The sequence below is a fragment of the Vanellus vanellus genome, assembly GCF_965231255.1.
Source record: "Vanellus vanellus genome assembly, chromosome: 3".
Classification (NCBI taxonomy): domain Eukaryota; kingdom Metazoa; phylum Chordata; class Aves; order Charadriiformes; family Charadriidae; genus Vanellus; species Vanellus vanellus.
The window spans coordinates 103,034,390-103,057,337 of NC_138907.1; the positions used below are offsets into that span (position 1 = coordinate 103,034,390).

The following is a 22,948-nucleotide window of genomic DNA, read 5'->3' on the forward strand; positions in this document are numbered from 1 at the left end:
ATAGCCTTTATAAGTAAGCACTGTAGGAAAAAAAAATGAAAAGAAGCAAATTTTCTCTTTGTCTCCAATTGTGCACTCACCCATATTCAGTTTCCTAATGATTTGGCTGCACGTTCCTGTGCAGAAGATAGTCTTAGCCAAGCTTTCAGACCCAGGGAATATTCAGTTATTTTCTATGCAAACCAAAGCAACTTCAGTCCCCCAATAATTTATGTCTGAATACTCTCCTTGGCTTATGGGGATGACTTCAGCAAGATAATCTGTGTAAGACCAGAATGGCAAACCTGTTAAGAGACTGACAGTTTAGAACTTATTTGCACAAAATGGTGAACCTTCCTCAGCTGTAGTTCATGTCAGTGGCAATTTACAGCATGGTACACGTTTTAAACCGGTGCCGAGTACAAAGCAGATCACCAGGCTTCCATTGACAAAAAGGCTCACTAGTCTGCATAAAAAACTGAGAAGCTTTAAGCATTTTATGTTTTATTTGAACACTGATAACAGTTTTTACATTTAGAACCAGTGCAACAAGATACGTGTGTCTGAAAGAAAGGTGGGTTTTCTAGTGCAACACAGTACAGGCCTGTGGCTTTATTGATTAGTAAGTGACAATATGATTTGAATTGATTACTTAATCTCAGAAGCTACAAAATTATGGTTCAATACAATATACCTTTTTAGCATAAACATGTATTTATATATATTCTTCTCTCAGAGATACAGTCCAAGACTAACTCAATTTCTTGGGGCGCTCAGCACCCCTGAAAGAGATCAAACTTAGAGAGCAAGACCTCTTGCATTAAGACTATTTAAACAGAAGTAGATCAAAATATATCCTCAACAAAACATTTGTTTTAGTTTTTTAAAAAAGCTTGCAAATATCAGCAAATGTCAATAATCAAATTACAGGTACAGATCTTTTACAGAAAAGATAAATGCAATGTAAGACTTGTGTTCAAACTTGTCTTTCAAGTATGGAGAGCTTGCCTGTTTGTTCGGTGAGTGTGGTAGTCATACTTCGGTTCTTAAGTTGCTAAATTCTCCTACAGCAGCATAAAAACAAGCCTCAGAATCATCAAAAGGCTGCAAAAAACCAACAGAACGAGAACATAAATATGGTTGTGCACAAACAAAACCAGTGAAAGTCATCGTTAGTTAATAACACATTCATAAATACCTGACACTAGAGCCTCTAGTAAACAATCTTTCAAAATGTATAAATCTACAGCCTCAGTGTCTGCTGAAACAGACACTCCATTGAGGCTTGAAAAGCGAGCCACAAGGGAAAATAACATTTTCCAGTTTAAGTCCTGATTCTGAAATTTTGCATCTTGATAATTTGCATCTGATTTTTTCCTCCCTGTGTGTAATTGGAGTAAAACAGTTGACGGTGTTATGTTAAATCTGGCAACAATGAAGCAACAGTTATTATTCCTTCAGAAGATGGAGATTCTGACTTACAGTTGAAAAAAGTTGAACAGACTCGCTAGGAAAAAAAAAAGTTTTGACTTACTCCGTAATTTAATTCCAAAATAATAAGTACAGAAAATTATATTTGTCAGAATGCCAAAAGAAGCAGCAACAGTAAAGCCATCAGAATGGTTAGAAACATCATAATTTGCAGTAATACTGACCAAAGTTCTTAGGTCAGGTCAGAACCGTCCTAGTTTTCAAAGGTGCTGAGCTTATAGAATCATAGAATGGTTTAGGTTAAAAGGGACCTTCAAGACCATCTAGTTCTAACCCCCCTGCCATGGACAGAGACACCTCCGACTAGACCAGGTTGCTCAAAGCCCCATCCAGCCTGGCCTTGAATGCTTCCAGGGATGGAGCTTTCACAACTTCCCTGGGCAACCTGTTCCAGTGTCTGACTACCTTCAGAGTAGACAATTTCTTCCTAATATCTAATCTGAATCTACCCTTTTCAGTTTAAAACTGTTACCCCTTGTCCTATCACTCCAACTCTCTCAGCCTGTCCTCATAGGAGAGGTGCTCCAGCCCTCTGATCATCTTTGTGGCCCTCTTCTGGACTCGCTCCAACAGGTCCATGTCCTTCTCGTGTTTTCAGCACAGCACTTCTAAACCAAAGTGTTGGTCTTTTTTAAGATACCTGTGTTGTACGAAATTAGATGACTAATTTTATGCATATGTATTTGAAAACACTGAGGCTTACCTCAGGTTCTTCCAAAAGCCTTATCAATATGCATTAATATTTAATTGCAGATATCTCCTTTCTTTGCTGAGAAAGTCACTCCATATCAGATGTATCTGCCTAGTGAGATGAAAAAGCTGTTCACTGGAAACAGGACTGTGACCTCCAAACTAATGTCACTTAAACCGTACAGTTGCTGGATGGTAGTAACTTCCACTGATACTGGCTCGAATCAGATGTCAAATGGAAACTATTTGAAAATCATTGAAATCTTTACATTAAGATCCTCAATATATGTTTACCTCAGGCATGCTACTAGTCCGGCTGGCATTAATTTCTTGGACCTCTTGAACCTCATTCCCATTATAATGGTCAAAAGAAAAGCTGAAACTGTAAAAGACAATTCAATGTATTTATGTTCTTACTTCTCCCGGGAGATCATTCAGGAACATGGAGAGTTATCAAAGGTTACTGCTATGTTTTGCTATGAACTGCAATTTAGTAAAATACTAGATCAGAGATAGGGTCTATAAAGACATTCTTGCTTTTCCAAAATACACTGCTATGATTTCTTTCAGCTACAAATAAGGTTTCCAGGGGCTAAATCCTATTCCACAGATACTAAGTAAGTTTGTCAGACAGTGAATTCTACTCCCCCACATCTACATTCACGGGGATACAAATAAAGTAGCAAGAATCTTCCTCATAACAGTAATACATATGCTGAATTACAGGAATACTGTCTCATAAACCCCACCACCCTACATGTTTTCTAACTATTCAAAGAGCTAGAACATCCAACTTTATCTGTTTTCTTTTTAGAATGCTAGCTCTTTATATGCTGAGCCTTAAAAACTAGATTCGAAGGTTTGCCACTTGCTTTCGCTACAGAATATGACTGTCAACATCTCCTTCATCATGACCACAAGTTCCTTTGTTTCATTTTGCTACGAAGGAACCATCCTTATCTGTGACAAGTGGTGGGCAGTCCAAGAGGGCAACAAATGCGAGTAGCAGAGAACAAACATTATGAAAGAAACTACGTCTTCTTCCTGGAGCAGTTTTACCTAAAAATTGAGGTAGCAATGAACTGATCAGGTATGGGGATTTCATACTGAACTATGGCTGTGGTGCTACATAAATGAGAAGATTAATGAGAATACATAAAACTCTGAAAAGAGCTCATTAAAGAACTGTCACCTAAAATGCTTCCTAGAAGTGGGCAGAGGGGGGAGGACTTCTCATGGGCAGCTGGGCTTTATTGCTCTTACAGCCAAAGTAATGGCAGTTGCACAAATCTCTCCCTTTTTTATGGAGCAGTTAAACCATCTGGCTAATTCTCTTCAAACTCCACTGTCTACTCCTGTGGACAGTCCTGTGCTCACAGGTGTCAAGAATTACTTTTAAACTCACTCCAGCATTATAAAACAAGCTCTGACAGTTACATGCATCTTACGAAACTCTACCAGCTATGCATGTGCGCTCATTAAAGACACCCTGCAAAAAACCTATTATGCTCCATTATCCATTGCTCTTATTTTCTGGTCCCGTAGCCTTGATCCTCTCAGGAATGTCTGAAGAGTGGACTATTCCACAGTATGCGTCTTGCCAGAGCCCTGAGGATATTTATAATTAATTACAAGCTACAAAGCATGTTCACTCTGTAATGTTCTTTTTCTCCAGTTACTAGTATCCGGCTTTTCACATGTGCCAGAGAGTTTTTAAGACAGGCAGCTTTTAGATCTGATTTTCAAAAGTGCTAGATACTCACTGTTTCACCGTAAATCAGTCAAAGAAATTCAATAAATCAAGCCAAATTCAATTCCGTAAATCAGATTCAGATCAAAAATTCAATAAATCAGGTGCATCAAATTGCACTCTGAATAGAACTAATTGTTGCATGCTGAAGTCTGAGTTTCTACACCTACTCCGAACACATAAAATTACACTAAAGTATTCAAGAAAGTTCAGAGTTAATTTCAGGTGGAGTGGGAAAATGCCTGAAACAATAATGTATAAAACAACTTTGGAAATTTGCCTGGGTATCTGTATGCTACATAGTCTTAGTATGTAGGACAAGTTACAAGAGCTCTACTATCAAGGTCTTGTACTAAAACATTACCTACGTTATTGTAGGAGACTCTTGGGTAGGTGATAAATACTGTAGATACTTACGGTTTTCGAGGGAGATTTTTTTTTTTTTCAATTGCCTAACCTTTTAAAAGTTTGGGTACTTGCTTCATTTTACATTGCATTTTACTCTGCTGGTTTCTAAGTACAGAGTGGTCACTTTCTTCCATGCACCGAATTTCCTTCTTTCATTTGTGCTCTAGTTGCTTTTGGCACTTTGGCAGCTTAGGCATAAGTGAAAACATTCTGATTTTCTACAAAAGCAATACACATTTATTGTAAAAAGCCTTTATTATCCTTCAAGTAGCAGACACAGTAGGCCCCAGAGGTTTTTAAGGTGTGGACCTGTAGATGTGTCTGAGTGTGTCTAATTCTCCCTTCCTCTGAAGTCTTCCTACTGAGTTCTTTATTCATTTGAGGTATCTATGTATAGAGAAGCCAGAAGACACCCTCTTTCAGACTGACATACATCAGCCTGGAAGAGATTAAAACCAGCCTGAATGCACTGGCAGAGTACTTTGTATGAATACTTCCTAACTCAATTCAGGCAAAATCTACCAGTTAGTTCAGACCACCTTCTTGGTTTCATTCAGCACAGGTGGATCTTGAAGAGGCCACCCATTCATAGCCAAGGTTAAATATATGTTTAGGTTTTAAGCAATAAGAACATCACTTTGTACACATTCTGAACTAAGACTGCTTTTAAAAGTCTTTGTTCTTTTTACTCTATGTAATAAGAACTCCCTAAGGCAGGTGCAGTGAACTGTATCTCATCTGCATTGCTATGATTTCTATTAAATTAGTAATACATATTTCTCCAGTTGAGAGAAAGTCCTCACATGCCTACAGCTACATGAAATGCACAACACTGAACAATACTTTAGTATATCTGACATCAACAAGCAGATTAGTGGAAATTTTGTATTAGTCCATTCAAAACCAGCAAATTAGGAAACAGGCAACATTTACTAAGTTTTAATTAATCTTGTCTTCCACAAATTCTGTATGCAAATTAGTGATTTAATTGAGCCATGAAAGTACAATACTGTGTGCTACTTAAAAACACGGCACAGAATGATTACACATTTACATATGCTTAAGGCTGTGTCTTCTTTCCAAAAAAGGGTATTTTTAATAGCAGGATAACTTAATCTGCGCAAGGTCACAGTGGCAAAACTGGAATATCCTGTTTTAGGCCATCTAGGAGAAGATCAGGTATGTCATTGCCACCTTTACTAAGAAATCAGTTGGTGTGAATATACTTTGCTAACAATGCTATTCAACATTTTTTTGAAATGGAAGTTTTTACAACTGTGGCTGGTGTAAAGGACAAAGCCAGCACAAACACCATACCATAAATTCTAACTAAATTTAGCAAAAGCAAGTGTGTACTCACACAATACGGATTAAATGTATTTTAAATGCATTTCTGCATGTGAAACCACAGCCATCTTTGCTAAAACCACGAGTGAGATAAGCTTCAAATAGTTCTTACTGCAAATCAGTTGTATGAGGCTAACAGCGTCCCCATTAGAGACTGTAGTTCCTTCCCTCCATAAGGGTTTCATGGCAAACTAGCTACAGTGACAATTATTGCACTGTTCATATCATGTCTTTCTTAGCAGCAAAGGAAAAACACTAAGTCAAACTATTTGTTTCATTGGCAGCTGAAGGTACATGCCATTATGCTGGACTGGATCCCACACCTACTTTACCTCTCAAATTACATTCTAATCTGTAGTTCTAATAAATTTATTCCAGTACTCTCCCATGTTTCTCAGCTGGGTTTCACAATATTTGCAGTGTGATGTAACCAGCCAACAAAAGGAGGCACTGGCAGGTGGTGACACACACCCGATGGCTGTGTGTGTGAACGAGCTGCCTTACCTTCCAAACAGCCCCCTGTACAAGCTCTTGAATTTTGCAAGCTAAGCTGAAGTGCCTCACTCTATTTAAAAAATAACATTTAAACCAAAGCAATACTCAAAAGTTAACATAAGAGAGACTTTTACATGCAATTCAGGAGACTGCTTGGTTTTGTTGTTGTTTTGTTTGGGTTTTTTTGTTTACTGTAGTAAAACACTTACACAACGATATCTTCACATTTCTTGGATCACGTGTTATGCAGTAAGCTCCATAACCAGCCACAGAACCAAAGGTGAGACCAGCAGCTAAAGAGATTTTGCTACCTGCAAGAAACCATTCCAGCATTACTTCTCAATACAGCGTTCTTAAGCTCAATCCTTACAGAGTAGTTCTCTCTCTACATAGTATGATCCAAATATTTTAACAATAGAACCGATTTTGCCACAGTGCAGCTAGCTCACCTAGTGTGAACAGAGGTAGTATTTCTGTAACTGGGTCATTCTCTTGCATGGCATTAGGGGCAAAGTTACTAAATTAGAGGGACATCATGAGGATCTAGTACTACTTCCAATTTGGGAAAAAAATTTTTGAAGCACAAATGTAAATTTGGCTATGTTCTCTACCATACATACCCTTAGATGCATTTTTTGTAATTTCTCTGGACTATCTGTTGATGTTAACTATATCTTACATCACTTGGGAGTCTCCAAAAATGGTAGAAATGTGTCAATACATATAAAGGATAAATTGGACAATACATGTAGTTTTAAGTCTTTCAGTCTGACATCAGTCCTGGATAAAGAAATGTTATCACCAACATCACATTTAAATAATAAAGAATAAAAAAAGAGTTAAAACAATTATATGGCATTGAAGATGAAAACATGGCTTTCAAAAGTAACTTGACATCCTATTTCAGTGCTATTACAAAACTGGTTCATAAAGCCCAGAGTTTCAGTAATATGCCTAGGTTTCTGAACAGGCATTTGACTTGGTACCATATGACAAAAGCACAGAATCACCACAGCAGGCATTATCTGGATTAAGCTGATCCTCAGATGTTTATAAATGAAGAATCCAGATGCCCAGATGTCATTTAGCTCACAGTCCTGTTACACTGAGTATTTTTAATGAAGAACTTGCAAGAAAACAGAAAACAGTACTACTAAAAAAAAAATAATAATCTAGATTTGCCACAAGAACTGACCCAACTACTAGAGTAACGAGAACAAGCAAACGGGATAGTCACTGAGTGCAGATGGGTGCAAACAAACTTTTCTGTTTTCAGAAAGTCAGACATAAATCTGTATCTCCAAGAACAAAGCTGCGCAGGGGAACAGGGACCCTGAATCACAAGAATCGGGGTGGATAATGGCAACACTGAAGACGACTGATGCGCTGCTGGGACGCGAGCTTTGTGGGAGAGCTAAGGGGGACCAGCCGAGAGATCCTGCCTGCCCGTCCCCGGTACCACTGCGACATCTGCTGGGATGCCGTGCTGAGCTCGGGCAGGGCGCTGCCAGCTGGGAAGGACTGCAAAAATGACTGAAATACAGAAAGTGCCCTTTATAGTACATGACAACCTAAAACCTCATTATCTCAAGAGTTTATATCCAAGAGATAATTAACCATCAGATCAGAATAGGCAAGTAAAAGGTTTTCTTTCCAGCATGTATCAGGAAATCTCATAATCAAGTCAGGATGCCTCTGTAGAAAATAAACTTTAATCAAAGATCATCTACTGTGCTCAATGCAGGAATGATTAAAGGAAATGAGAAGGCCCAAAATACACTGAAGGTCAAAAATAAAATGACAGCCCCTTTTTGCCCTGAAAACAAACTCATCAGTTAAATTAACAGAAAAAAGTGACCACTTAAATGCTTAAGTTGACCCAAGTAAATCTCATGAGACTCAGCTCATTTATAGCAGTGCAGGATGGATTTAAGATGCAGTCGTGTTCATTATAACAGAGTTTTCACATCTTGCATCAATTTTTCCTTATAAAGCATAGTGAAGAAGAAACACAAATGCTTCATTTCCAAATCCTGCTGTCCCAGTGTTTACCTTTACGAGTGTATCCTACAACACCTCCAACAGCGAGCAATGCAGCGTATGCAAAACCAATCCAGTCAATAGCCATGGTCCCAACTCTGGAGAAGAAAACACATTGCAACTTAAGACAAACAAGTTCCTTCCTGCTGGTAAAAAAGATATCATTACTTAACATGTTCTAAATAACATTATACTCCCCTAAGCTATGTTTGACTACTGTGTCAAAACTTTCAAAAGGTAAAGGTGTGTTTACTGACTATTTTATCATCTTTTCTCTAACTGCTGCCTTTCCTTACACCTCAGTATCTAGGTATACCATGTTTCCACTAAAGGAAACTGGTAATTTCGGGATTTATGTGGCATGCATTTTTCCCAGTCAAAAATACATATACGCAAGCAAAAAGCTTGACACCACCCAAAGCATCAGTTTTGTTGCACTTGTGCCATAGGGCTGACCTGGGCATATGCTATGGGTACACACAGGTCTTGCGAGCGTACGGCTTAGTGCCCTTCCAACCAGGCTGTATGTAGCGTGCTTCAGGCAGAATGTCACAGGCGCCGCAACACCAGGCAAAAATAGGAATTTTCAGACTCTACCCAAAGTTTCCAGACAGAAACCTAGGCCACCTACACGAAGCTACACATAAAAATGCTTTATCCTGTCTCTTGTCTATGCCCCTTTTGTTTCACCTTTAGATTTTGACGCGTTGGCCAAAGTTAGGCTTCTGTCCTCCAAAAAGCATTGAAATTGCTGTTGTAATACTGATCACAATGTCCCCAGCTGTACTTTGTAAAGGCATGCGTGGCTGTGGTTTGCAGCCCCGCAGCCTCACAACCTCCCTCTCACCAGCCAGTGGCCTACACCTTCCCCTCCCTTCTCCCAATTTGTTTGTTTGTTTGTTTGTTTCTTCTTTTTAGAGTTGGAAGGGACCTCTAGAGATCATCTAGTCCAACTCCCCTGCTAAAGCAGGATTGCCAGAGCACATTACTCAGGACTGCATCCAGGCGGGTCTTGGAAACCTCCAGAGAAGGGGACTCCACAACCTCCCTGGGCAGCCTGTGCCAGTGCTCTGTCACCCTCACCGTAAAGAAGTTTTTCCGTGTATTTGAATGGAACTTCCTATGTTCCAACTTGTGCCCATTACCCCTCGTCCTGTCACTGGGAACCATTGAAAAGAGCCTGGCTTCATCCTCCTTCAACCCACCCTTTAGATACTTGTATGCCATAATAGGGTCTCCCCTCAGCCTTCTCTTCTCCAGGCCAAAGAGTCCCAGCTCTCTCAGCCTTTCCTCATAAGGCAGATGCTCCAATCCCTTAATCATCTTAGTTGCCCTTCGCTGGACTTGCTCGCTCCAGCAGTTCCCTGTCCCTCTTGAACTGGGGAGCCCAAAACTGGACACAGTATTCCAGTTGTGGCCTCAGCAGTGCAGAGTAGATGGGGAGAATGACCTCCCTCGACCTACTGGCCACACTCTTCCCTATGCAGGCCAGGATTCCATTGGCCTTTTTGGCAACAAGGGCACATTGCTGGGCCATGGATAATTTACTGTTTACCACAACCCCCAGATTCTTCTCCTCAGAGCTACTTCCCAGCAGGTCAGCCCCTAACCTATACTGGTGCCTAGCATTCTTCCTCCCCAGGTGCAGGACCTTGCACTTGCTTTTGTTGAACCTCATTAGGTTCTTCTCTGCCCAGCTCTCCAGCCTGTCCAGGTCACGCTGGATGGCAGCACAGCCCTCTGGGGTGTCAGCCACCCCACCCAGTTTGGTATCATCAGCAAACTTGCTGAGGATACACTCTGTCCCCTCATCCAGCTCATTAACGAATATATTAAACAAGATTGGACCAAGTATTGACCCCTGGGGGACACCACTGGTTACAGGCCTCCAACTAGACTGTGTCGCTGATCACAACCCTCAGAGTTCTGTAAAGTGTATACTTAATTAAGTGCACCTTTACCTTGAGTGTATACTTAATTAAAGTGCACCTTTACCTTCACTGTATACTTAATTAAGTCCACCTTTCTTTTTACCTGAGCGGGTGTGTCCTTGGTCACAGTGTTAATGGGGTGGCACGAAAGAGCACAAGCTCATAATTTCATGTCAAGCCTTTAATATTAAAGTGAGCGACTCACAGCGCCCCCCCCCCTCCCCCCAGCTGTAACGCCCTTAGGAGGGCGGCTGGTTTTAGGGGGCCACGGCGCCTCCAAAAACGAGCTCTGCAAAGGCAGGGGCCAGGCTCAAACCCCGGCCTTTCACCCACACGGCCTTCCTGGCCCTGGCAGGCGGGCCGAGGCCGGGCGCTTCCCCTCGGCTGGCGACTTCCACCGCGCCCCCGCAGCCTCTCGCCAGGCTTCCCCCGCCCTCCGCGGCGGAGCCCCCCGCAGAAAGCAGGTGGCGGCGGAGGCGAGCCCCGCCGCCCTCCTCGGTCATCCTCCCTCAGCGGCCCCCCGCCGCGGCTCAGCCGCCCTCCACCGCCCCGCCGTACCTCAGTCCCGCTGCGCCGCGCCCGCCCCGCTGCCCTCCGACCTCCCCCGGCCCCGCCTCCCGCTCCCGGCGGGCACCGTGAGGCGTTCGTGGGGCCTGGTGCCGCCGACGGTCGCTTAGCTGCCCCCTCTCCAGCTTCTCACCCCTCGGCAGAGGGGAAGGAGGGCATTTACCGCCATCATGGCGGGGCCCGGCCGCGCTGCTGTTTGCGGAGCTCTTTGCCGGGGGTGGGGGCGGTGTTTTGTGGCACTTGGCTGAGGCGGGAGTCGGGGCAGACGAGCCCGGGTCTGCCCGTGGAGCGCAGGCGGCGGAGCCGTCGGTGCCCTATGACAGAATCATCTCCTAGATTGGAAAAGACCTGTAAGATCATCTAGTCCAATCATTAACATAACACTGGCAAGCCCACCACTAAACCATGTCCCTGAGTGCTATATCTACACGACCCTTAAATACCTCCAGGGATGGGGACTCCACCACTGCCCTGGGTAATGCAATCCAATGCCTGATGACCCTTTCAGTAAAGAAATTCTTAATATCCAATCTAAATTTCCCCTGTGCAACTTGAAGCCATTTACTCTTGTTCTATCATCTGTTACTTGACAGAACAGGTCGACCCCACCTCTCTGCAGCCTCCTTTCAGGTAGTTGTGGAGAGCCGTGAGGTCTCCCCTGAGCCTCTTTCTCCAGGCTAAATAACCCCAGTTCCCTCAGCAATTTATTCCCTTATTTTATTCCCTTATTTTCGCCTTTTAAGCCTAAAAAAAACCCTGGCCAACCATGTTGGGGATGGAAGAACTTACAGGCGAGAGAGTCATGTCTACGGAGCCGCTTGTCCCCCAAAGGCGCACGTCCCACAGAGACCTGGGCAGTGGCTGGGGTGAGGGTCCCCTGACTGCGCCGCCCCAGAGACACCTAGTGACAGGCGCCATCACCATGCCGGGCACCCCACTCCCCTCTGCCCCTCACATGGCACCATTCCTCTTGCCGCCGCCTCCTCCTCCTCCTCCTCCGCCTCCTCCTCCTCCTCCTCGCCTGCGTCTTTGCAATGTGGAGGGCTGCCTGCATGAAGCGGGGCAAGCCGAGGGATGCAGGCCGAAGGCTGATGTTAGCTCTTGGTCAGGGGAAACTAACAGGCGCAAAGCCCAAGACTCAGTTACTACACACAGAGCTGATTTGTGAAACTGCTTGACGTGGTTATTTTAACGCATTGACTTCTCATCTGTTTGCTGGAGCTGATCTGCCACAAGCTATTTTTATCTGTATTTTTTCCACCCTCCTTAGTATTTCTTTAGCTTTCTGTCAAGTGAGCCGTTCTGGCCCAACACGGGACGTGTCCCTCGGCAGTAACTGCGGGGTGCCTGCCTGTGACGTTCCCCCACGCTTCCATTGTTCGCACAAACAGGCTGAGCATAAACATGGCCACAGCAGGGCCACAGCACAGTGCTGTGCAATGGGACTTGGATACCTGCCTTCTTCAGGGGTCACTTGAAAACCCCTGCCAAAATCTTGTGTTTCCTTTAGATTTCTTTGCTTAAAGGTGTGGGAGTTTTCCGCTCCAAAGAGCTTGCTGGAAAGTGAATCAGTATTCTCATTAGGGTTAACGTATTTAATTTCCACTTCTAATGTTCCATTTGTTTTTTCTGTTAGCGTTAACTGCTGTGACACAAACCCACTCCATGTGAGCTGTCCAAGTCTGTCTGCTCAGTGGAAAACAGGACTGCTCTCCTTATCTCACCAGTGTCTGTGGGAAGGAAGACTGAAGGTACAGCAACTTTGGAAAACAAACATAGGACACTTGAGGGCAGGACGGTTCCAAAATGCAAACCAAAAGCAGATTTATAAGCTGAAATACAGAAATCTTGGATTTCTTTATGAAGTATTCTGAGACTTGTGGCTCTTTTAAAAGCACAGTAAAATAAACAGTGGATTAAATGGAGCAAAACCATGCAATTCTATTTGAGAGGGCTCCAAAGTGGAACAAATACAGTGTCTTTTGGCACCTCTAGGATAATGACCAGTTGTGGTTACTGATTCAATGATATTCCTCACTAAAGTAGACTGGATAAGCCTGAAGTCTGGGTTAAATTTGAATTCTCATAATTATATGCTGCTTGTTATGTTCCCTTCCATTTTCAATTACAAAAAAATTTGGTGTTGTTTTCCCTAAGATGTTACTTAAACTATTGTCTGATGTGAAACAGTTGCTGTATTTTACAGCACAGGTAGTCTCCTGTGGGAGGTTTTTAATGGGAGGACATTTCATTAAATTAGCTTGTTGGTAGCATGATAAATCAAACCCCTCCGTCCTAACAGCGAGGTACAACAGAGCTATCAGCAAAGCTAGTGTTAGTGTTGCTAAGTGCTTGCTATTCTAGTTTTCAGTTGTTCATAACTGCCAGTTTGAGCTGAAATTTCCCCTGTTGGGTATCTGCTTCCAGCTGTTTTATTTTATCTCGTTTTCGTTGTTTTGTTTTGTATTAGGTTTTTTGCTTTGTTTTTGGAAAGTTCCATTTACAACAGTCAAGCCAACTACAAGGATGAATTTAGGGGAGAATACAGAGTTTTGTCCATTATAAACACAACCATTTCACCAAAGAGTCTCTAGCATCTCTCTGGTTTGGAAAAACAGCTTTCAAATTAGGCAAGTAAATTGCTTTAGTTTCAGGGATATATTTTTCCATCTTCATGAAAATGTGACCTGAAGAGAAAAATGGTTAAAAATGTTGAGTGAAGGCTTCTTAAAATTGTACAGCCCAGTCCCCGGAAAGTTCCACTCAGGTTGATCGTGTGTCACCTTTTTTAGGCCCATCTGCATTCACATCTGAACGTGTGTACTCTCACCGGAGAAAGGCTGTTTGTCCCTGGCTTTGCTGGTGTTGTGTATGAAACAAGAGGGCTTGGGCTGAAATGCAATGCAGCCCGTCTCCCTCCCCTTGAAATTTTTTGCTCAGGCTACCTGTTGTTAGAGAGGGTGTTAGCAGGATGAAGAATCACATAAAAGACACATCTCCTGCTGTAAACTGTGTGTGGTTTTTGTTGGTCTTCCTGTATTAACACTAAAGGCTACTCATAGTTGTAACCTTCAAAGTAACATTTAATGCTACCCCAGAACATAATGTGGTACCAGAAGGGATCTGTAGAACGGAAGAGTGCTTCTGAAATATCAGAAACAGAAGAAAAGGTCCTGAGTTGGGGAAAAAGGAGCACCTAAGCACTCTGAGACAGGTGAAATTCTGGAACAATTTTGTGCAAAAAGATTGTTCTCTTCATCAGGTGGGACTATAGAAAGGGAAGAAGAGTGAAATGTAGTTTTAAAAATGCAGATTCAGAGGCTTCAGGCTTAATAATCTGTAATTAATTAAGAAGAAGTCATTATGTTCTGCTAGAGAAATGTGACTGTTAGAAATTCTGTAAGGTTTCAAATATATATATAAACACACATACATGTGTATATCAGCGGTGAGAAGGAAAGTGGTATTAAAAATAATAGTTGTTTTGAAAGGCTGAGGAGACTGATGTGGAGCCTCATTGGGCTGCATTTATGCATCATTACCCCTCAGTCCTGAGGTGTCAGTTCCTGGAAAATTTAGTATGAAAGCTTAGATCCAGAATCATCCCTGGTAATTCAATCAAATGGTTAAAAGCAGAGATACTGCTCTTTATTATAACCATGAAGTAATCTGGCATGGCATATACATTAATAAACAGCCACACAAACTAAGGCCTTTTCTATGAACTAAATATATATGAACATGGACTAAAGTCTTCAAAGGAAAAAGAGATGGGTTCTTGCACAGTGATTTCACAGGAGATGGTGCTCAAATTTAACAGCTCGCTGCTGCCAAAAGGGCCTCTTCATTTCCAATTCTACTTTCCTGTCCCTTATTTTGTGCAGTAATTAGTGAGTTTTGCATCTTCTTTCCCAATCGTTAATGGCTGAGTCAACTCAGCAGAAACATAACTGGGCAGAAAAATATGTACTTTTTTCTGAATTAGTTCAGTCAGTCATTTGTTTCAGTTAGTTCAGTCAGGAGGACCTAACAAGCATCAGGACTCAAAGGAAGTGCTGGGACTGCATGACCAGGTGGGAGGCTGGGGAGAACCTCTGCAGGGGTCAGCAAGAAAGAGTGAGCTAACCTGAAGCTGCATATTTCCTGACTTCCCAGGGAACTTTGCCTGTGAGAAAGCATTATGGTATGGCACTGAGTGAAAATCTTGGTAAATTCAGTGAAATGCAGCTCAAATTATGATTGTTCAGTGTGTCTCAGGAATCTTCCCAGGTACTGAGTCCAATGAACTAGTATTTCTGGAAGCTAGCAGACACTGGAATAAGGTACATGCCCCCAGGAACCTACCTGTGGGTCCTTGGAGCTGACAATATCCAATTTTACTGTGAGCTGACAATATCCACAATTTCACTGTGAGGTCTCCAGCGAGATTAGGTTCTAGCTACCTTTAATATTGGAGAAATTAACAGGAACAAAATGCAAGAATATGATTGTGATATGCAGTGATTTGGGAGAGCATCTGTAAAATTATTTCTGCTCACCAGGTGTGATCAAAGGGCTGTAGCAGATGTTAAGAGTGAGTGATTAAACTGCCTTGGGTTCTAATCAGGGTAGCGATTTCATTTTCCTAGCTGAGTTCTCAAAAGCTGATAGACTCTGTCTGCTGAAAAAATGGAGGGTTTTCTCTTCAGTATCTCAGGAGTCCTTGGGCTAAATGAATCCAGATTAGGACCACTAGCTGCTTCCAATATATCCCAAATTTCCCATCTTTCTTAGTAAGTATGGGAAATTTAAAGCAGTTCAGGAAGTCAGAGTGAAACCCCAAGGGATTTCAGAGACATTTGAAGTGGGTTGTTTGTAATTGTGTTATGTTTTCAGCTGGTTGAAAACAATTTAGGAAGATGAAAGTTCTTGGAAGGGAAGGAGGGATTTTGTGTGTGTGTGTTTATATTTTCAGACCCTTTCCCTAATACTTGTGGTCCTGTGATAGACATCAGATCTGATACCTCTCAGCACTATGTGCTTGGTACAGAGCATTCTGTTTTCAGCTGCACACACCGAGAGACAAGAGTTTTCCAGACAACAGCTCACCAGAGGACAGAGACGCATGATCCCTTTTCCTCTCCAAATTCTGTCAGGTATACCGAGGCATATCTAAAAACCTATGTATGCCTCAAGGCAGCTATCTGGGCTGAAAAATAGGTTGAAGCTAGGCAAGTTTGAGGATGAAAGTTCATATATGCATGCCCTGTCCTTACTGCTTCCTAGACATCAGTTCACACCCACTGTTCTTGCTGTTTCTCTCCTACCCAGGGCCATTGACTGATATAGGAGCATGAGCTGGCTGGACCTTTGGTCAGGTCTGGTATGGACAAACTTGTGGATCATAAACATCCTTTGGATCATTCTCACACCAAAAAAAGAAAAGAAAGTAAAATACAACCTCCCTCCCAGAAGGAAGAGGTCTGCAAGAGCCTAACTTTTATGGGGTGCACAGAGAGTGGCTCGAGCTGTGATTTTGCAATAATCAGTTATTTCAATTGCTGGCTTCCCCATTCTCCATCCCTTACTTGAACCACCTCTGGAGTTCAGTGAACTCTGTGCCAAGCCATGATGATAAATTATCAGAAAACTGAAAAAGGGCTTGTCTCGCTGTTGACATTTCTGCTCTGAAACTGCAGTCTTGGAGATCTGATGATCCCTGGGATCCTTGCTCATGTATTGAAGAGGGAAGTGAAAGCAGGGGAACAGTCCTTTTCAAACGCACATTCCATACTCTCAGGGAGAGAATAGAAGGGAGTGAGGCTATCCACAGCATGAGCTTCAATTTGGAGAGAGTGGATATGATCAGGATTTGGAAAATCAAGGCAGTGGGTGGAATGAATGCAGATTGCTGTTCTCCAAATCCTGCAGTACTAGAACTAGGGGGCGCTCACTGAAGCAGATAGGAGATTGGTTTAGAAAAGATAAAAGGGAATACTTTTGGAAAAGGGAACTTGTGGAATTTGCTGCCAGCAGAGGTTTTGGAAGCATATCTGCTTTCCAGTCAGCTGACTGGAAAGCAGACTAAACAGTTAAGCGAACTACGGGTTCATAAAGAGATACTAAAAGGGATGAGTAGGGATGTGCTCTCTAACATCCCTAATACAGTGATTGTGGATGCTGGAAGACAGGAACAGTAATGCATAGAGCAGACCAGCTTGCATGGTGTCTTTAAATAGCATCTCTTGTTATTGGAGAAAGGATACTGGGCTGGACTGGGTTTGCATGGCAAGGTTTTGGTAGTGGCAGGGCTACAGGGGTGGCTTCTGTGAGAAGCTGCTAGAAGCTTGTCCTGTGTTGGATAGAGCCAATGCCAGCTGGCTCCAAGACAGACCCATCGCTGGCCAAGGCCAAGCCCATCAGCGATGGTGGTAGCGCCTCTGTAATAACATAGTTAAGAAGGGTGAAAAAAAACGAACTGCACAATTGCAGCTGGAGAGAGGAGTGAGAATACGTGAAACAACTCTGCAGACACCAAGGTTAGTGAAGAAGGAGGGGGAGAAGGTGCTCCAGATGCTGGAGCAGAGATTCCCCTGGAACCCGCGGGGAAGACCATGTGGTCCCCCTGCAGTCCATGGAGGTTAACAGTGGAGCAGGTATCTACCTGCAGCCCATGGAGGACCCCATGCTGAAGCAGGTGGGTTCCCAAAGGAGCCTGTGAGCCCACAGAGGAGGAGGCTCCTGGCAGGAACTGTGGACCCAGGGAGAGAGGAGCCCACGCTGGAGCAGGTTTCCTGGCAACACTTGTCGCCCTGTGGGGGACCCACGATGGAGCAGTCTGTTCCTGAAGGACTGCACCCTGTGGAAGGGACCCATGCCGGAGCAGTTCATGAAGAACACGAAAACATGTGATGAACTGACCGCTACCCCCACTCCCCGTCCCCCTGCACCACTTGGGGGGAGGTAGAGAAATCGGGAGTGAAGTTGAACCCAGGAAGAAGGGATGAGTGGGGGAAAGGTGTTTTAAGATTTGGTTTTATTTCTCATTATCCTATTCTGATTTCCTTGGTAATAAAATTAATTTTCCCCAAGTCAAGTCTGTTTTTCCCATGATGGCAATTGCTGAATGATCCGCCTCCTTATCTTGACCCTTGAGCCTTTCATTACATTTTCTCTCCCTTGTCCAGTTGAGGAGGGGAGTGATAAAGCAGCTTTGGTGGGCACCCGGCATACAGCCAGGTTCACCCCACCACGTGAGGATAGCTGGATGTTGGTCTGACCCACCAGGGCATCCCTCGTGTTCTTTTCAAGGCCCTGGTTTTGTGTTCACAGCTAGGCAAGGACAAATGTGATGTTGGTAGGAGTTTGTATTTTATTTTTTGAAGTTGATATCTCAGAGTTCTCTTACCTCAGTGAAACCTGATGTTTAGCTGCATTGTACCCCATTGACAAAACATGTAGTTTTAGGACAATCCATATAGTATTAGCACTGAGAAAGGGGCCCTTAGATTAAACTATAGTCCTCCTGATGTTCTGCTCTTCCCCTGGGATCCTTCTGCTCTGTCTGCACAGAACTTGATGAATAATCGTATCCCAGGAAAGATTTTGTAAGCTATCGTGGAATTTTCCCCCAGGATATCAGTGTATTTTGGATTATTATTTGAGAGTCTTCTGCTGGAAAATGTGTATTGCAGCTGAAGGAGAGAGAGTGCCAGATTAGACAGATTACTAGGCATGAATCCCAACCCTTATTTGTATGAGTATTCCTTCTGCCTTTAGGTAATCACATTAACATCAGGAGTATTGCTTACATAAGTACTACTGAGAAAAAGTGGTGAACAGGCTTGAGACCTCAAAGCAATATTCTTGTTCCAGCACTTTCCCAGTGAGATTCTGACCTTGTTTCCTCTTCAGAGCTCATTAGAGTTGGGACATTCAGTAAGGAGGACCACCCACTACTCCTCAGCCTCCAGGAATGATTACCAACCCATCTTCTAGACCTATCAGAAGTAACATTTTTAACAGCTCAGACATTGTTTTCCTTCTCCTTCCAAAGCTCATCCCACACTTGGATACACGAGGGTATGTTAGACAGTACTATATTTCATGCTAGGTTGATTATGGAGCCAGATCTTTGGTCTCTGATGAGGGTCTTTTTGCAGTTCCTCCAGTGCAAACAAGCCAGAAACCTTCCACAGCTATGTGGTAAAGGAGCCCCCAGTGGGCGTTAAGACTGGTATCTCATGGTGGTTGTCATCAGGCAGCGTGGGTTAGGATATGTCTTCTGCCAAGCCAGCCTGGAAGAGCACAGCTCAGCGAGACCTCGGGGATCTCTCCTAGTAACAGCAGTGACCTAATTTGAAAAAAGAGAAAAAAAGCTATCTTCATTTTTTGTGGTTGATAATACCCAAAGGAGTACCACTGTGGATGCGAAGGGAGGATTATAAACATCAAATGATAGAAAGTGTTTACACATCTATTTTTACGTGCAATTAATCAACCTTGGAAAAAATGAAATAATTTTTATGTGTACACCTAAAAGGAGAAGCCAAGTTAAAGCACTTTTATAGATCAGCCCCCAAAAATGAAAATGTGAGAAAAACAATGCCAATAACAGTGCAACTTTAACTCCAGATTTTAAGCCAAACATCTACGAAGGCAGAAGTATTCCATGGAAAAATACCATATTCTTGCCATCGTTCTGACCACAGAGTTACACTCGTTATGGTAAAGCGATAATTACAGCATTGTGAATACAGTGCTGCAGACAATGGCCTGTCAGTGTTTTTCCACTATAAACCCTCAAGTGAGGTTTGCAATTTTGTGAAATACAATTATCTTTGGCTGGGACAGCCAGCTACGGTCTCAGCCCAAAAATAGATAATTTTTTTTTGTTGTTTCCTTTACTGAGTTGTTCAAAGTTCATTCTCTGGTACGCGTTAGAGCCTTCCTGACTGATTGCCTGCTTGTGCCCTCTCCGTGCTGTGATGATGTGTGGAGAGTTTGCTATAGCTGCTAGTGCATCAGTGCTGGGCTGTGATGCTGTCACCAAGTCCACACTTTGGACCAAACTGCCTACATTTGTACCAGGGCAGTCTGGGAAAGTCAGGACAGCAGGGTTATAGCAAATTAGCACTGACTAGCATATCCAGGCGTGCACAGCAAAACATGCTTTAGGGAATACTGGAGTATGTTATTACAGCTATGGAAGGAGGGAGAATTGGCCAGGCCAGTTAAATGGGTAAAATTGAAAAGATTTGTCTGTCTTACAGAAAAAGGAAATTCTGAGTTGATGTTACAAAAAAACCCCACCAAATAATGAAAACCCTATAGGATTAGTGAAACTCTGCAACATGCAAAAAACACTTGTACAGTTATGATTTTGATTCTTTAGTGGGGCTTAGCTAAGGCTTATCGCTGTCGTATTGTGGTAACTGAGGTTCAAATCCAGCCCAGTTTGTTCTTTTCACAGACAACTCAAAGGGAAAATATGGTGCAAACAGTGAGTGCTTATTCCCAAATTGAAATATAACAGCATGTTTAATTACAGGTGCTAACCATGTAACATCTGTATATAAAGTCCTGGGAAATACGTCTGAAATAACTATATGTGTAATGTCTTACTTCAAAATAATTATTTTGAGACAAATACTGCATGCATTTAAGGCATCTCACCTGCAGTTCGATGTAATTCACTAAACGTGAATTTATCCTTTACACAAATTTATTCCATGTCAGTGCTCTGGAAGAAGACAAAATCCTTGTGCTACAGAGATCTCTGGTTGCTTCAGCAACTTGTTAGATGTTGCAGGGAAAAACTGCTGAGTTCACATAGTTTAAGATAAATATGGATCAAAGCAGTTTATTGCTTTATTGACAGTATGTAATTAACCAGCAATCACAGAACTATGCATACAAGAGCAGTAATGCAATAGGTGAACCATACTGGAATTTTCTAAACAGCTCTCTGTAACTAGTCCCAAAGCCTTCTTAGTGTACACATACACACATGCAGCAACTCATGGACACACACATGGACGGAGTAGTATGCACCCCCTCCCTCGTGGGCAGTATGGGTTACAAAAACACCCCCCTTCCCAAAGATTGCAGGTCTCCCTGTTTACATGTGCCTCCTGCGGGAGATGCGGGTCCTCCACCTTTGTGCAGACCCCTGCAGCTCCCTACAAGTCGTTGGCTGAACCACATGCCCTTGAGAAAGCTGTTTCCCCTCCCAGGTCTCTCCCTCCTGTTAGGAGTTTTCATGCTTCTTCTATATTTTTTTCCAGTCTGACTCCTGCTTTGTGTCAAGTCTCTCTGTAATTCCCCACTGACTGGTTAATCTGACTGATGGTCATTCTCTGTAACATGATCGGTTTGGGCAAGTGCTGACCAGGCAGTTTGGTGTGTTTGATCCACGGACACACTTCGGGCGCATCTTTATCTTCACAGGTGACATTACCAATGCCATTTGTCAAGGGGGGGGGACTGTGCATCCCCGCCAGGTCCGTAGTGAGGGAGAGCCATCCTTGGGAGACGTGTGGGCCATGGGAGCAGGGAGAGCACTGGAGCAGCTGCCTGCAGCCGTGTGTCTGACTCGGCTCAAACCAGAGAGAGTTGTGATGTTCTGGATGCATCCCACACGGTTGAAGGTAATGATAAGTGGGCAAGCAAACCTATTTCCAGACTCTCTTCAGGCTCCAAAAAGCCAAAAATAAAATTAACAGTTCCTTTACTAAATGTCTTTTGAACACCTATTATGATTCTCAATAAGGGGATCATAAATGAGACGGAAGCAGCAAATTGGATCATTGGAAAAACTGTGCAGAGAGGCCATCTGGGCCTGGTGCTTTATGGATGGTGAAGAATTTACGTTTCACACTCCCACAGTTTCCATTTTCTGAGGTGATAAAGACATTTGGATCATTTTATTTTTTTAGATGTTTTACATAAAAATGAAGAGCTGTGATTGAAACTGGAACTGGAGTCAGGAAATAACCAGACTGTGTACAATGTGGTAAAGCGCTAACAAATGCCACGTGTTACATGATTAATTTAGTATAAATGCCAGTTATGGATTTGGTTTGTCAGCAGTTGGCTCGGGTTTTGTGATTACTGGCCAATTGCTTAACTGATGATTTGATCTATAACAGAATCCTCAACTTTTGGGAATGGAAGAGAGTTGCATTGATAATTTAATGCATTAAGTGTACGCAGAGCTGTTAGCTTCTGGAAAGGATGCAGATAAGTTCGGGGGTCTTAATGTAACTGATGAATAGCCTTTTCTCTCAATACAGCATGATTTATGGTGGTAAATCAGGGCCGGGGGGGGATAGAGCTGTGTGACTGCTATTGTTTCAGTATGTCTTCAGGCAGCACTTTTGAATTGCAGATAGACACGTGAGGAAAACTCTGGGTCTGACTATAAATACAGCTGCAAAGTATGGCACCGCTCTTGCCTCTGAGTCAATCTCTAATCGCTGTTCTTGGCATATCAGCACTGGGCCATAGGGAAGGGCCATCTGTCAGAGGTAATTGAAAATGGAGGCACCGACCATCTGTAGGTATTTAAGCTCTCCTGACATTTTTTACAAGCTGAAGGATAATCCAGTGCCATAATTTATAGTGTGTCTACCTATTATCCTCTACATTTTTCAAGGGAATACAGTGTTCTTGGTATTTTGTCTTTCCCTTCTGTGGCCTGTCTCTTTATGTCACAAATTTGTTTACCCCCATCTCTGCAATTCTCTGTTGGCTGAAGTGACCCCTGTAAATCTTTGTAAGTTTGAGATTTATTCAAAAGATGTGCTATGTAAATTACAGGTCACTGTTATTACTGGAGCTAAAATGCAAGCAGAAGCTTCCCTAAAGCCTTAGGATTTTGAGTGGGCTAAAATGGAATTCAGATCTAGTTTCTACTTTGCAAAAGTCAATGAATGCTGTATTCCCTTGCTTTCTGTTATGCACATGGTGTAAATCATTTGGCGAATGCAAATGCCAGCTCTGTTCCAGAGAAAAGGTGTACAGATGTGTACAGGTACTGTGCCTGCAGACCTCCTGTATGTGCACAGCTATAGTTGGTTAACAGTAAATAATAGTGTATGCTACTTGTAAGATCAAACTCTTGATTCCATTAAGAAATTAAGCAAGATTTTAATAATAACTTTACATATTGAACAGTTGAATTTTACACACCCATTTCTATTTAAACATCTATTAGGTGTGTCAGTGTGGAGGAAACCAGCTCTGTCACATGCATGAGCATGCACACATA

General features: G+C 42.8%; 1 protein-coding gene across 1 annotated transcript; it reads right to left on the minus strand.

The window, feature by feature from the left end:
• Window positions 1-480: 480 nt before the first annotated feature.
• TMEM14A (transmembrane protein 14A) lies at window positions 481-10,701 on the minus strand. The gene is made up of 5 exons (XM_082480488.1): window positions 10,690-10,701; window positions 8,213-8,298; window positions 6,370-6,471; window positions 2,455-2,542; window positions 481-1,083 (listed from the first exon to the last, which is right to left on the minus strand). Exons 2-5 carry the CDS (start codon window positions 8,286-8,288, stop codon window positions 1,044-1,046), a joined length of 306 nt encoding a protein of 101 aa, XP_082336614.1. The 5' UTR covers window positions 8,289-8,298; window positions 10,690-10,701; the 3' UTR covers window positions 481-1,043.
• Between the last annotated feature and the right edge of the window lie 12,247 nt (window positions 10,702-22,948).